This window comes from Terrapene carolina, unplaced genomic scaffold (assembly GCF_002925995.2).
Source record: "Terrapene carolina triunguis isolate 2854851 unplaced genomic scaffold, T_m_triunguis-2.0 Scaffold137, whole genome shotgun sequence".
In the NCBI taxonomy this organism is placed as follows: Eukaryota; Metazoa; Chordata; order Testudines; family Emydidae; genus Terrapene; species Terrapene triunguis.
The window spans coordinates 2420860-2434715 of NW_020664488.1; the positions used below are offsets into that span (position 1 = coordinate 2420860).

The window sequence follows — 13856 nt, forward strand, 5'->3', positions numbered from 1 at the left end:
CACAGGTACCTCAGCTCAGTCCACACACCAGCGCCCCTCCCTGCATGCATCAGCCCCACTAACGCAAACACACATACCAACCCTGCTCATTTGTGCATGCCACAGCCATGCACACACCCCCCCTCCTGTGCACAAGCCCCACACCCCAAAGGCGCAGCAGCCACTGCACAAGGGGAAGCTCTCAACCCCCTGCCACGGGGTTACTTGTTTTTAATCACAAGCTAAAAAGGAAGTGAGGTAACAAGACTGAGGGTGAGAAAAACATACAAACCACAGACTGCCTAGAAGAGGGGCTGGGAGACTGGCTTACGGCTGGGGGGTTAGACATGGGCTGGGCGGCTAGGGGCGTAGTATCCCTCAGGCCTGTCTGTCAGGCAGGAGCGTAGACACCAGGGAGGTGATTGCCAGGGTGCCCAGGGAGGCGGCCACCAGAGTGCCCCGTGAGAAGGGCTGTGTGTTCCTCCTCAGCCACTCGTACTCCTCCTCCAGCTGGCGTCTCTGCAGCTCTGGTCCCACGCGCTGGCGGATGGTCTCATAGTACGTGTTGAGATACTGGATCTGCAACCAGACAGGAGAAGGCCATGAGCGGTAGGTGTGATGGGCAGCTCCAGCCTGCCCCGAGAGCACCCACTCACCTGGTCCTCAGACAGGAAGCTGATGTCGATGAGGTTCCGGTCATAGGGCACCAGAGACACCACCTCGAAGGTCAGGTAGGCCTTCTCCCCTGCCCCATGCTGCAGCAGGAGAGAGAGAGTGAGGGTACTGAGCCCACCACCCTCGCCAGGCTGCTGTTTACACTCTGCCAGCCCTCCTGAGCTCTGACCTCCTCCTCCTCATGGTGTGTCATGGCCCCAGAGCCACAGCCTCGCCTATCTGCCGCCACATCCCTCACTCGCTGCCGCGTGTCATGCAGTGCCTAGCTCTGTGCCACATGGTCAGTACACTGGCATGAGAGACACTCCCCCCTCCCTTGTGACCTGTGGCCAAGGGAAAGGTGCACGAAGCTAAAAACCCACACGTGGGGGTTTCTAATCCCAGCGCCTCCTCCACTGACTGGTCTCCATGCCCTTCACTACCTGCATCCTCCTCTCTCCCCCAACCAAAGCATCTCCCCATTTTGCAGATGGGACAAGGTCACTGTAGACCCCCAGTCCCAGCCCCTGGGCCAGCTGCCTTGTAAATGGCTGGGCCAGAGCAGCTCCCTGTGTGACACATTGTCCCACCCGTGGCTAGAGCTCACCGAGGTTTGTGAGGCTGCTGGTGGGCCCTGTGGTGTCACTCAGGCACTAGAGGCACAGGCTTACAGCTGCCCCGAACAGGGTGCACCTGGCTTTGCTGTCTCTGGTCACTGGAGAGGAAGGCTGGCCCAAGGGTTTGGCATTAGCCAACATGGGAGACCTGGGAGTCAATTCCCTGCTTTGCCACAGACTCCCTGTGTGACCTTGGCCATGTCCCTTAGCTGCCACTGTTACAAGCTCTCATTTGGGTGGGTCACAGCCTCTCCCCCTGCAATTAGCACCCAGGCCTCTCCCACATGTGAGCCAGTGTGGACCTCCCTCCCTTCCCTCTAGCAGTGGCAAGAAGACAGAGCATTTCCCTACTGTTGGTAACCGCACCCCCCCACACACACACCCAGCCCAATTGGGACGAATGGGGCATGGCTTAGTGCAGAGGCCAGTGCCTAATGGGGATGCTCAGTGTTGCTTATCTGGGGCCAGCAGGCAGCCTGGCTGGAAGCAGGGCATGCAGGGCCTAGCAGAACAGCCCTTCCCTGCAGGCAAAGTAGGGGAAACTGCTCCTTCCCCTCCTCCAGCCTGGCCTCAGGGAAGGGGCCAACTGGCCAAGCCTTGCTGACCACTCATGGACAGCCAGACTCCCTGGAGCACATGTGTACAGCCAGCCCTGCAGATCTCTCCAAGCAACTCTGTACTGGAGCTGCTCAGCGCTCAGGGACTCCAGAGCAAATGGGCTCAGGGGACAAGGAAAAGGGGGTTTCCCTGGCGGCTGGTTCTGCAGACTCCCTGGGACACACGAGTCCTGCTGGGCTCTCTCCAGCCCATGCATCATCACCGGTATCTGACCCAGCAGGGGCATCCCCCTACATACAGCTCCAGGGAACCATCGTACAACTGGACTCCGCTATCAGCGCTGAATGAATGGAACTAGACATCAGCTCCCTCTCCGCAGCCTGTGAGTCACTGCAGTGACAGCTGGAAGCAGCTCTGGGGTGCTGTGGCTATTTTGTCAGTCATGACTTTTGGCCCTTGCCTGAGCTATGATCCCTTCACTCCCCTTCCCTTCCCTTCCCAGGGTGTGCTTGTGAAAGGAGCCGTCACACCTTTCCCACTGCAGGCTCCTTCGCTGATCCCAGTCTGGGCTCTGCTGTGACCTGGCCTGGAAACAGCTCTGCTCCCTGTCCTCTTCCTTTCCTAGCTCTGACTCCTTCCAGTGCCTCGCTCCCCTTGGCCCCAGCCCAACCCCCAGCCCAGTGAGCTGTGCTGAGGAACTGCCTTCTCAGCAGTGCAGCGTCACTGCCATGGTTCCGGTCCCACCTACATAGTGGCTCCCTTCTGGGATCCCACCATGTTCCTTTCTCCAGCTCCTGCTCCTTGCTCCCTGGCGTTGCCCCTCCGCTCACTCCCAAGCCGACTCACCCATGCCTTTCCACACCTCGCTGCCTGTCTGGGTCAAGCTTCCAGGGCTGTTTCTCCACTTCCTGTGGCTGGACGGCTGAGACAGATGTGTTTGCGTTGAGCAAGAGGTGCCTGCCCTGTCACAGCTCACTGCCTCTCCCTTCCGACGTGGTTCCATTTGCCACACTTCCTACAGCCCTGTGTGGCCTGTCCTGCTCTCACACCTGGGGCTGCCAAGCCTCCATAACACCACCCAGGGGTGAGGGCTACTCCTCTCGGCTCCTGCTCTGCACACAATGTGCTCTGAGCTGTGATCGGCTCCATCCCAGCCCGCGCCGCACCCTCCACGTCCGTGCTGCAGCCTCTCCCAGGGATGCTGCCAAAGTGGCACCGAGTTCACTGATACTGGTGCAGCCCCATGTGTGGATCCCTTGTGGGGCTCACAAGACCCACGCTGACTCAGTGGCATTGGTTTAAACACATGTTACCATCCAGTCTGATCCCCTGTATCGCACAGGCCAGAGCCCTGCCCCAGAATAATTCCTAGAGCAGATCTCTTAAACATCCCTGGCCTCACACACCCTTCCCCGAGTCATTGCTAAGCGGCTGGTAGGGAACTGTCATCAGCTGTCTCCCAGCTAAGCCCTCAAATCCCTTTGCCCTCACCCGGTCTCCAGGTCTGGCCCAGCCCTCTAGAACTGAGGGAGAAAGTGAGGGGAAAGAGGGGAAGGGAAGGTGGCTGCCGACTGTTGATGCATCAGCAAGGCCTGTCCCATCGGGGCAAGGAAGATGAGTCACCTTGGTCTGAGCTTCCACCACCAGTGCCACATCTTCAATGCGGATTCCAAACTCACCCTCCTGGTAATAACCGGGCTCTGGGGAGCAGACACAGGGAGGCCAGTGAATCCAGAGCCCTGACAACCCTGTAACTGGGGTCTCCCACACACCCTTCGGATCACAGAGCTCCAGCTGCATGATCCCCACTTTGCCAAATACCTACAGGCCACATGCTAGACACCAGGGCCCTGTCCCACAGCACTACCCCCCACCCCCTAGCCCTGGCAAGAGCCTAGGACTGCCATGGGAATGCATGGGGTCTGGGAGATTTCATGAAGGGCGATGCTGCCTGAGATTAGAAGGCACAAGAGCCCACGTCTCGGGGCACAGGGGTATTGGAAGTGCCCGGGGTGTGGAGGGGCGGGGGTTGTGAGGGACACACGTACCTATGGACGTGAACATCCCTTTGACCAAGGGCACATTGTTGGACTGGAATCCCACTGGCCCTGCAGGGAGAAGATGCCAAGTTTATTTCTCCTTCTGGATGCTGGAGCAGGATGAGCCCTGAGACTGGAGACATCCACTCCCTCCCTCACAAGCAGGATCTATTGGAGAGGTGGCTGCACCTTCCACATGCATAGGGCCTGGGGACCTGTGCTTATCGTGCATCTACCCAGAGCCCAGCATGCTTAGCAACCCTCGCTCCCTGGGACCCCCAGACGATTCCCTCCACTGGGCCTCTCAGGCCAGCCAGGCATCCAGCAGGCTGAGCTGCCACACTGCCCAGCCATCGGTATCCTCCAGGCCCTGTGATGACAGGTGCTGTGCTCCCTGGGGCCATGACGAAGTCACTGGGCAGGTGTGGGGCATCCAGTTGCCAGCAGGGGATTGAGAATTCTTGATGGGCAGCCACCACTGGTATAGGGTGCCTCTATCCCAGACACTGGCCGAGCAATGGGAGCAGGGAGACAGGGAGAGGCAGAGCTGTTGGCGCAGCTACCCTGTGCCTGTCCAGTCCAAACACACAGGGGTAGGGGTGAGAGCCAAGAGGGCACAGGCCCTTGTGCTGTTTCCCTTGGAGACAGGCAACCAGCAGAGCACCTACACTCATGGACAGACAGAAAATTGCCAATGCCATGGCCAGTCCCGTGGCCGTAGTTGAGTCCAACCTCCCACAAGGCTCGGCGTGCGAAGGCCTCAACCACTCTCCCTGAAACACAAAAAGCCAAGAAGTCCTGAGAGGAGAAGCCATGCCCATCCCCAGTGTGCCTGCCTGCGTAGCAGAATGCTAAACTATATTATAGTGTTCAGCCACTGGGTGTCGCTGTGTGTGTACTACCTTGTTTAAGCTAACCTTAGCCATACCTGGCAGAGCACTAAAGGATCTTACAGTGACCAGGGCTGGTGTGTCTCTCTCTGGGAAGGAAGCTCTGTGGCCAGTCAATAGCTGGTACAGAAGCCTGACCTGCTAGTAGCAGCCCTGATGCTATGTACAGGAAGTACATGACATGGTGTCAGAAGTAAACTAATGCCAGAGAAGAACAAACAGAAGGAACAAAGCAGCAAAGATTGCAAACAGAAGGGAAAAAGGAGGAAAGGTTGCAGGATCTTATCCACATGCCATTCTTCAATGCCCCTGAGAACTTCAGCTTTGACAAATGGACAGACTGGAAGCAGTATTTTGGAAGATTTCCAATTGCTACAAATTTATTTATTAATTAATCTTTAATTTACACTGTGGGGAAGCAGGCAGAGCATATCTTTAAATCCTTTGACTTTACTGAAGCCAGTCACAAAGATGACGAAGAAAGGGCTCTGGCTATATTTGATGCATACTTTATACCTCAGCAAAATGTGGCTCATGAAAAAGCACATTTTCATCAGAGAATTCAAGGACCGGGGGAAAATGGTGGATGTTTTATAAGAGCTCTGCATGCATAGGCTGAAAACTGTGATTTTGGAACTGCAAAACATGAAAATATCAGAGACAAGCTGGTTACGGGTGTAAGCAGAGTCAGGATGAGCTCTACCCTGACATCTGGTGGTGAATTATGGCGAGTGTGGAAAAGAACTCCAGGGGCTGATCTTGTTTGCATAGGCACACCCACTCGCCTGGCATGGAACACAGCAACTGAAAGTGGTTACTTTGGCTGGTGTGGGACCCCCAGTTTCTCTATTATTGGGGCAGGAAGAATAAAGTTTTGTTACCCTGATTCTGTGAATCAAGGCCAGTGGAACTGTTGTATGACAGAAGGACTGAGTGAGTCCTTCACCATTACCTAAGTAGCACTTGCTTGACAAGGGGCATGGGTTACAAAACCCAGTGAATGGAGAAAGGATGGGGACAGGTATTTGTACCTGATGGTATGGGCCCCCCTCTGAGGGTTTGAAACACCAATTGCACCGTCTCCTCTCTCCGCTGTTGAATGTCAGAGCTAACTTTGATTTCCTTAGGAGTCTAGTTACAGGCTGCTGAGCTGAATTCACTTTGGGCCAATGGTGCACCAGCACTGGGGCTCCCCTACTATACTATGAGCTGAAATCACAAAAGAGCTGATGTTATTAAGAGCTGAGATCACTGAGGCTGTGTTAACTAGTGGGGGAGCCTGAAGCTATACTGCTCAGCAGCTGGCGGAGCAATTTGTGGGGACGACTGGAGGAGCAGCGAGCGGCGTGGAGCCTTGCGGGGCCGGTTGGAGTGGCCCAAGGAACGGTGAGCAGAGCTGTTTACGGGGACGGCTGGAACGGCTCACAGGTCGGTGAGCGGAGCGGAGTGGAGCGGAGCAGCTTGCAGAGCGGAGCAGTTCGTGGGATGGCAGGAAAGTGGACTGGCTTGTGGTAAAGGCTGCGGCGGAACCCCCACGGAGAAACAGACGGCTGGCCAGCCTCGGATCACGTAAGGTGCCCCTTAACACCCTGCGTGCCCCCCCCCTTTTACTCTGGGGCTGCACTGACCAGGGACAGAGACTTTGGGGGTTGTTGGACTTTTGGGACTTTGGGTGGTTGCTGGACCCAAGAGACTTTGGGGATGTTGGACTTTGGGGACTCTGGGTGATTTTTGGGTTGCTGGATTCAAGAACCAAAGGGAAAGGACACAGCCCCATTTGCTGGGGTGGGTTTTGCTCATGGTTTGTGTTATGAATCCTGTTTGTGGTGTTTTTCCAATTTTATGCTGATGTCGTTTACCTCATGTTATTAAACATTTTCTGCTACACTCAGACTCCGTGCTTGCGAGAGGGGAAGTATTGCCTCTTAGAGGTACCCAGGGGGGTGGTATGTAATTGTCCCAGGTCACTGGGTGGGGGCTCGAGCCGGTTTTGCATTGTGTTATTGAAACGGAACCCCTAGATACAGAACCCGGCCCTTGTTGCTGCCAACTTAGATGGGCAGAAGGGTTACACGGGGGTAACAGATAAAAATCTTTCACAGCAGCTACAACTGAAGATGACTAGCTGTAGCTACGGATAACAAAGCACTCTGAACTAGTCAAACAGCAGAACAAAAGGCTGGAGCATCTTCAGAAACCTGAAACTAGTTTAGACACTGTAAACAGACACCTGAGAGCACTAAAAGCCATTATCATAAAACCCCTGAGTCAATAAGAGAGAACTCCAGAGGGATAAATTCCAGCCTGCATGCATGAGGTGTGGAAAAAGTCCTATCCCAAGAGATGATGCATGTCCAGCCAGAGGAAAAAGATTCAATACATGCACAAAATATAGACAGCACCAAAGCAGTGAAATTGAATATTCATGGCAAGACTATTGACTTTAAAATTGACTCAGGAGCTGAAGTCAGTCATCTCAGAAGGGACTTACAAAACCTGACTAGCCCTGGAGGGATTCGGAACTGCATGGAGTCCCCCACAGAAACAACTTTCAAAGACAAAAGCGTTGCATTCAGAGTGCACATATGAGCAAAGGACCACAGACCAGCAGCCTTCTCAGCCGCAGCATGGCTGCCAGGATGGGCCTAGTGAAGAAGGTGAAAGAACTCGACGGACTATTTGGTGATATTGAACTTCTGAAAGGGGATCCGGTACAAATAACCTTAAGAGACCATGCTGAACCATATAGTGTACGTACAGATCACAGGATTCCCATCCCGTTACTTCATAGAGTGGAAATCGAGTTAAAGAGAATAGAGTGGACTGACATAAGCAAGAAAATCTCTGAACCAATGGCATGGTGTGCTCCAGTGGTGCTGGTTACAAAGAAAAATGGGGGGAAAAAATTGGTGTGACTCTTAAGAGACTCAATGAAGCAGTTAGTTGTAAGAGAAACATATATTCTCCCAACTAGGGTTACCATATTTCAGGTTTCCAAAAAGAGGACACTGCCAGAGGGGAGGTATTGGAGGGGAAGGGGGGGGGGGGGGGGGGGTGGGGTGGGGGGGGCGGAGGGGGGTACCTGTGGGGGGGGTACTCACTGGAGGTGAGGGGCAGTGTTACGCCCTGTCACAGTGGCAAGGTAGTTGGCACAAGCCCAGGATGCAGCAACAGACGTCAGTCAGCCTCTCCCCAGGGCTAGGAGCCCGCCTGGGTGGGCAGGATCCAGCAGCTGTGCCTTGTAGGGGAATGGACCAATCAGCTGCAGATGCATAGGAGGGACCAATCGGACAGCAGACCAATCAAGGCTCTTTCTGAACTGCTGCTTGCCTGCTATGCAAAACCCCCAGACATTGCCTGTTATTTTTAAAATCCCCCAGGGACAGAGAAAGGAGAATCAAAAAAGAGGCTGTATCCAGGGAAACCCGGACGTCTGGTAACCTAACTTCTAGCACTGGGTAACTTCCCCCATCAAAGTGAAAGGAGCTACAGTATTCTCCAACCTGAATGCCTCGAGCAGATTCTGGCCAGTTCCTTTAGCCAAAGGAAGTGCTAAACTGACTCCATTGATCACACCCTTTGGGGGACTTTGCTTTTGAATGTTACCTTGTGGGATTCCCAGTGCACCTGAAAGTTTCCAAAGAAAGATGGCAGAACTGCTAACAAACACAAATGGAGGTGTAGGTTTCATGGATGATATTATGGGTCTTCGATAGGAGAACACAACAAATCCCGCAACCAAGGTCTAAGCCTAATCAGTTGGTCTGGACTGAAGCTAAACAAGGAAAAGTGCATTTTCACCTACCCCAAATCAAGATTTTGGGACAGACAATAAACAAAGATGGAATCAGTCCTAGCCCTGAGAAAGTGGAACCAATTCAAGAATAGAATGCACCAACGAATGTACTGGAACTGAGACGAGTACTGGGGATGGTACATTGCCCTGGTCAATACCTACAAGACCCTTCTGCAGAAACAACCCCCCCCAATTGAACTGTTAAAGTCCAACACACTTTGACTGTGGGGGCCAAACCAAGAAATTGCCTTTAAAAAGGTAAAAGAAATGATCTCAACAGCTCCAGTTCTCAAGTACTACGATGTGAACAAACTCACAATGGTCGGTGCAAATGCAAACAAGCTACAGCCTAGGTGGTGTACTATTGCCACAACATGGCTCTGAGCGGAAGCCAGTTGCATTTTGCTCTCTCACTCACAGAAGCAGAAAAATGGCAGGCATAGATTGAAGAGGGCCTGGCAAGAACATGGGCATGTGAGAACTTTCTCAGATCTCCGTGTGGACTGGATTCATTTACACAGGTAACAGACCAAAACCCCCTGGGAAACCTCATCCATGGAAAAGACCTGGATCAAGCACCACTGAGATGCCAGGGCTCTTGGGTAGGTTGATCCATTTGAAAAGCCAACTCTGCCCCAGAGCATTGAATCTCAGGTTCTCCCCAGCCTTGTTCTCAGCATGGGGTGCAGCCAGCAATCCCAGGGCAGGGCTGTGCCCAGCTTGGCACCTACCTGATGTTTCGGAGGGGAAGACAAGCCTGGCCAGGTCGATGTTTCCCATCAGCACTCGCGTGTATGCTTCCTGTGTGGGACAGAACGAGTCAGGGGCCACCTGCAGCACTTGTCGTGGCTGCGGTGATAGCAATGCAGGGGGGCAGGGTGTCCATGCAGACCCACAACCCCTCTTCTGCATGGCATCTGCTGGGGGTCCTGGGCCCTATGACTGCTAGCAGCTAATGGAGACTTTCCTCTAGCTAGGTGGTGGGGCCTGTGTTTCTGCAGCAGGGGAAGGTGGGCATGTTCCAGCTGGCGCCATGAAGTCTCAAGGCCCATGGAGTGTGGTGTTACCGCGGCTGTGAAGCTCAAGCTGGCTGTGGATTTGAACAGGGTGCTGTCCTGTCCTGCTGCCTCTGGGCCCTCCAGGAGCTGGTGTCTGGGAGCCAAGAGATGGAAAGAGGAGAGGGCCCTCATTACTGACACAGCCAGGGAGTGGGGAGCCCTTGCCATCTCCCCCACCAGAGATGCACATCAGTCCAGGACTGTGGCACACAGTGCCTGGGACCCAGCCGCAGGCCAAGGGCAAGGGGTCCACATATGGGCATGCTCAGTACCTTCTGGAAAGGGGTGGGCTCTCCCCAGTGGACAGTCCGGGTTATGTCCGTGGTTCCGTCCCTGCAGCAGAAGGAAAAGTCATAAGCATCCCCAGAAGCCGGGCCATGACCTTGTGAGCCTGGGACTCCCTGCCTGCAGAGCGCTGAGCCGGTCCCTCTGCCAGAGTGCAGAGCAGCTCCTGCCCTTCCTCCTGCCTGCTGTGGGACCAGAGGGGCACAGGGCTGGGCATGCCCTGGGGAAGGCGGCTCAGTGTAACCACCATAGTTTGCCTGTTTCTGGACATGGTTAATGCTGTTCTTGTGGGGACAGAGCTGAGGCAGCACGAACATGAGGCCAGGCCATACGCACAGATATTGTCCTCCGGAGTCCGACAGGTACATTTCATCCACAGACAACTTCCGGCTGCTGACGTTGGATGGACTGAAAGGGAAAACCCCCACAGTAACCAAGAGATTCCACTAACAACTCCAGGGGACACCCCGACAGCTGCCTCATGTGCATGCTCATGTACACTCACATACGTGCTCACATGCTACAGCGGGCCAGTCTGAGGGCGTGGAGAGACAGATAGAAATGGGAAAGCTCTGCAGGCTGCAGGTCTCCTTCCCCAAGAATGCCCATCTGTCCAGGTGTGTGCCCAGCCCTCCTCACCACAGCATCAGAGCATCCCACTGTGTGGCAGCAGGGCCCCCCACACGCCATGTGTGCAGCGGGGAGCTGAGGGGAGCATGGCATTCAGCTCTGAGAGGGCTACAGCTGGCTTCCCTCTCTAGGGCAGGGAGCCCCACTACCTGGGCCCAGCTCCTGGGGCAGTTCTGTCTCCTGCCCTGCTGGCTGAAAGATTCCTGGTCCCGTGGGCAGTGAGTGGCGGGGAGGTCCCGGTTGTGGAGGGCGCCAGGGCCCGTCCCAGCGGCACTGATCCCGTCCATGGAGAGGCTGCTCCATTGGTACCTGTAGTGGGCCAGCGCTGCGTTGAGCCCGCTGGCAGAGATGGTCTCGAAGCTGGCGCCCCTGCAGTGCTCCTTCTCTCTGGAAAGGAGAAAGGATCCCAGGAATGCGGGAGGGATGAGACAGTGCAACCAGGCCTCTGGGAGTGAGGAGGGGGCAGTGTGGCTGCCTCCAGGGACTGGGAGGGCAGGGGGCATGGCTGGGCCCTACAGACCCAGGAGGGGCCAGATCAAGCCCTGGGGAGGGTGCAGCTGGAGTGTGAGGAAGGGTAATCTAGCTGGGCCCTGGCACTTGGTTCTCTGGGCTCCCTCCCCCCAACCCTGCCCGCCCGCCCCCAAGCCATGCATTCCTTCTTCCTCTTGGTTCCCGGCCTGGGGGTGGTCTGGGGAAGGGAGGGCATGGCAGGCTGGGGCTCGCCCTGGCCATCTCCCCCAACACATCTCTCCTGGGGCCTGCTCTCCCCTCAGGCGGTGTACAGCTGCCAGGGAATGGAAGGGTGATCAGCCTATTTCTTCCAGCGCTCAGCTCTACGACACCATCAGACATCAACATCCCCTCACCACTAGGAGGCGCTGTTGGCCTATATAAACCTGGCCAGTGGAATGCTGGCCATGGGCACCCTAATGCCTGCCCTCCATGCGGCGCTGCCCCAACAGAGCACAGGGGTCTGCAGGAGTCCCTGTGCAGCCGTGGCCAAGCCCACCTCACTGTGGGGGGCACCAACACAGAGCAACTCCCTCTCTGGTCACTAAGGGCTCGGGTGGAGCGTGGGCCCCAGAGCCAGATCCTGCCGCATGGGCCCATCTCCCACGAGGTCTGTGGCCCAGTCAGTGTTCCATAGGGCAGGAGTGGGAATTGCCAAGCTGGAGCCCGGGCAAGGGTCACGCTCGTACTGACCTTCGTAGCTTGTCCACATAGCGAGCGCCGGAGAATTCATCCACCAACCCCTTGGGAACGTTCTTCTCCAGCCAGAGCAGGTACTGGATCACAGCCACGGCGTCCCGCACCTGGGGGCGACCCACCGGGAGCCTGATTCTCCCAGGTGAGAGAAGCACCAGGCCCTTTCCCATGCCAGCCAGTCCCCACCCCCAGGCCAGCCCCTCTGCAGAGGGAGAGCCAGCACTTACATGGGCTGCTCTCAGCAGCGTCTGCTCCTTGGCATTCTTCACTGCCTTGGTCGTCATCACAGGGGAGTAGCTGCTTTCCACCAGCTTGTCCTGCAATGGGCAGGATGGGCCAGGTGTCAGCTGGCCAGAGGAGCGAGGCTTGCCAGCCACGCTGCCCCCGAGTGCCCTGTGCATGCTGGGAGCAGGGGGACGGCTATTCCCCCGAGCTGCTGGCACACAGCAGCACAGCTAGAGCCTGTGGCGGCTCCAGGCCCTGTACGTACCACCTGGCAGAAGAACTGGCTGGTTTCTGGGGGGGGCAGTGGGTGGCGAGTCACACACCTGGGTCCTCTCAACCCCTCCTTTCACACACCTGGGGTCTCTCAACCCCCCTTCCCTTGCACACATGGGGCCTCTCACCCCCTCCCCACACACACCCAGGGCCTCTCAACCCCCTCCCCTCACACACCCGGGGCCTCTCATCCCCCCCCACACACACACACCCCCAGGGCCTCTCAACCCCCTTCCTCTTACATACCCAAGGCTTCTCAACCCCCTCCCCTCACACACCCAGGGCCGCTCAACCCCCTTCCCCTTGCACACACGGGGCCTCTCACCCCCTTCTCTTCGCACACCTGGGGCCTCTCACCCCCTCCCCTCACACACGGGGCCTCTCACCCCCACTTCCCTCGCATACCTGGGACCTAACCCCCCCTCCCCTTGCACACGCAGGCACATCACTGCTGTCCCCTCCTTGCATGCCAGCTCCTTACATGGGTAATGCTACCCCTGGTGCCCCTCACACAGGCAGATTTGCCAAAGCCACGCCCAGCCCTGGGCTGGCTCGGCCTGTCCTGCAGACGCGGAAGAGAGGAGGTGGCAAAGGCCTAGCCCCTTGGTACCAGGAGAGCTGGGGCCAGTGCTCACCTGGGGGATCACTCCGTAGAGCCCATAGGTCGTGTATTCCGTCCCAATCCAGACCCGGACGTCTCCCTGGGCATAGGCCTGCACGCTGGCTCGCACCTGGTCATACTCCTCCACCTGCACGCACAGGGGCCCCGGGCACTGTGCGCTCAAGGACTGCAACGTCTCTGTGCTCAGGCGGTTCCTGTCCACAAACAGACTGGGGGGAAGGAGCTCAGCTCAGCTGGGCTCAGCTGCGGCCCCCACCACTGTCCAGATTGGGGATGTGGGGCCAGTCCTTGGAGGATTCACGGACTCAGAGGGGATGGGGCAGCTAGTACGGTCCCTGGGGGACGTGCTGGGGCTCAGAGGAGCTGAGGGAGCCAGCCTGATCCCTGGGGGACACTCTTGGTTTCAGAGGGGCTGGGGGAGCCGGAGGCCAGTAACGAGGGATGTGCTGGGGCTCAGAGGGGCTGGGAGAGCCAGCCCAGGCCCCAGGGGATGTGCTGGGAATGGGGAACTGCTCTGTACCTGATGTCTGATGTGGTCAGCAGTGCGTAGGAGAAGAAGACAGGGTTGTACGAGATGTCATCTCCTCGGAGATTGAAGAGCCCTGTAGGAACAAAGGTGTTATAGACCCTTCCTTGCACACCAGGTTGCCTGCCCTGCCCTGGCCTAGCGTTGCTCCCCGCTGGGTTCCTGGGGCAGTGCTGGCAGAGGGTATGGGCACGAAGTGACACTAGAGTGGTGCCATCGGTCAGGACCAGCACAAGGGGCCCAGATCTCACCCCTGTAACATTGAACAGCCAGGCCAGGCAGGCAGTCTCGGCTTGCTGTGGGATGCCCAGCAGGGAAGCTGCTCTGAGTGGTGCTGAGGGCATTGGAGCAGTGTTGGGGGGCTGGGAGGGTCTGAGGGGTGCTGGGGGCAGTGGGGGGCTGTTGGGGGTCTGGGAGGATCTGAGGGGTGTTGAGGGCACTGGGGGGCTGTTGGGGGGCTGAGAGGGTCTGAGTGGTGCTGAGGGCACTGGGGGGGTC

General features: G+C 56.8%; 1 protein-coding gene across 4 annotated transcripts in view; it reads right to left on the minus strand.

Annotated features, from left to right (window-relative positions):
- Window positions 1-267: 267 nt before the first annotated feature.
- XPNPEP2 (X-prolyl aminopeptidase 2) overlaps window positions 268-13856 on the minus strand; it is a 30068-nt gene continuing 16479 nt past the window's right edge. For 2 of the 4 annotated variants that reach the window (XM_029911943.1, XM_029911944.1), the window contains 13 exons: window positions 13353-13434; window positions 12846-13041; window positions 11940-12029; window positions 11710-11819; window positions 10816-10893; window positions 10213-10284; window positions 9864-9924; window positions 9265-9334; window positions 4516-4620; window positions 3857-3916; window positions 3432-3508; window positions 636-734; window positions 268-558 (listed from right to left, as the gene is read on the minus strand). In XM_029911943.1, the coding sequence (XP_029767803.1) occupies window positions 358-558; window positions 636-734; window positions 3432-3508; window positions 3857-3916; window positions 4516-4620; window positions 9265-9334; window positions 9864-9924; window positions 10213-10284; window positions 10816-10893; window positions 11710-11819; window positions 11940-12029; window positions 12846-13041; window positions 13353-13434 (1301 nt within the window). In that variant the 3' untranslated portion in view covers window positions 268-357. The remainder of the gene's footprint in view (window positions 559-635; window positions 735-3431; window positions 3509-3856; window positions 3917-4515; window positions 4621-9264; window positions 9335-9863; window positions 9925-10212; window positions 10285-10815; window positions 10894-11709; window positions 11820-11939; window positions 12030-12845; window positions 13042-13352; window positions 13435-13856) is intronic. The other 2 variants (XM_026653373.2, XM_026653374.2) reach the window with 2 other exon arrangements.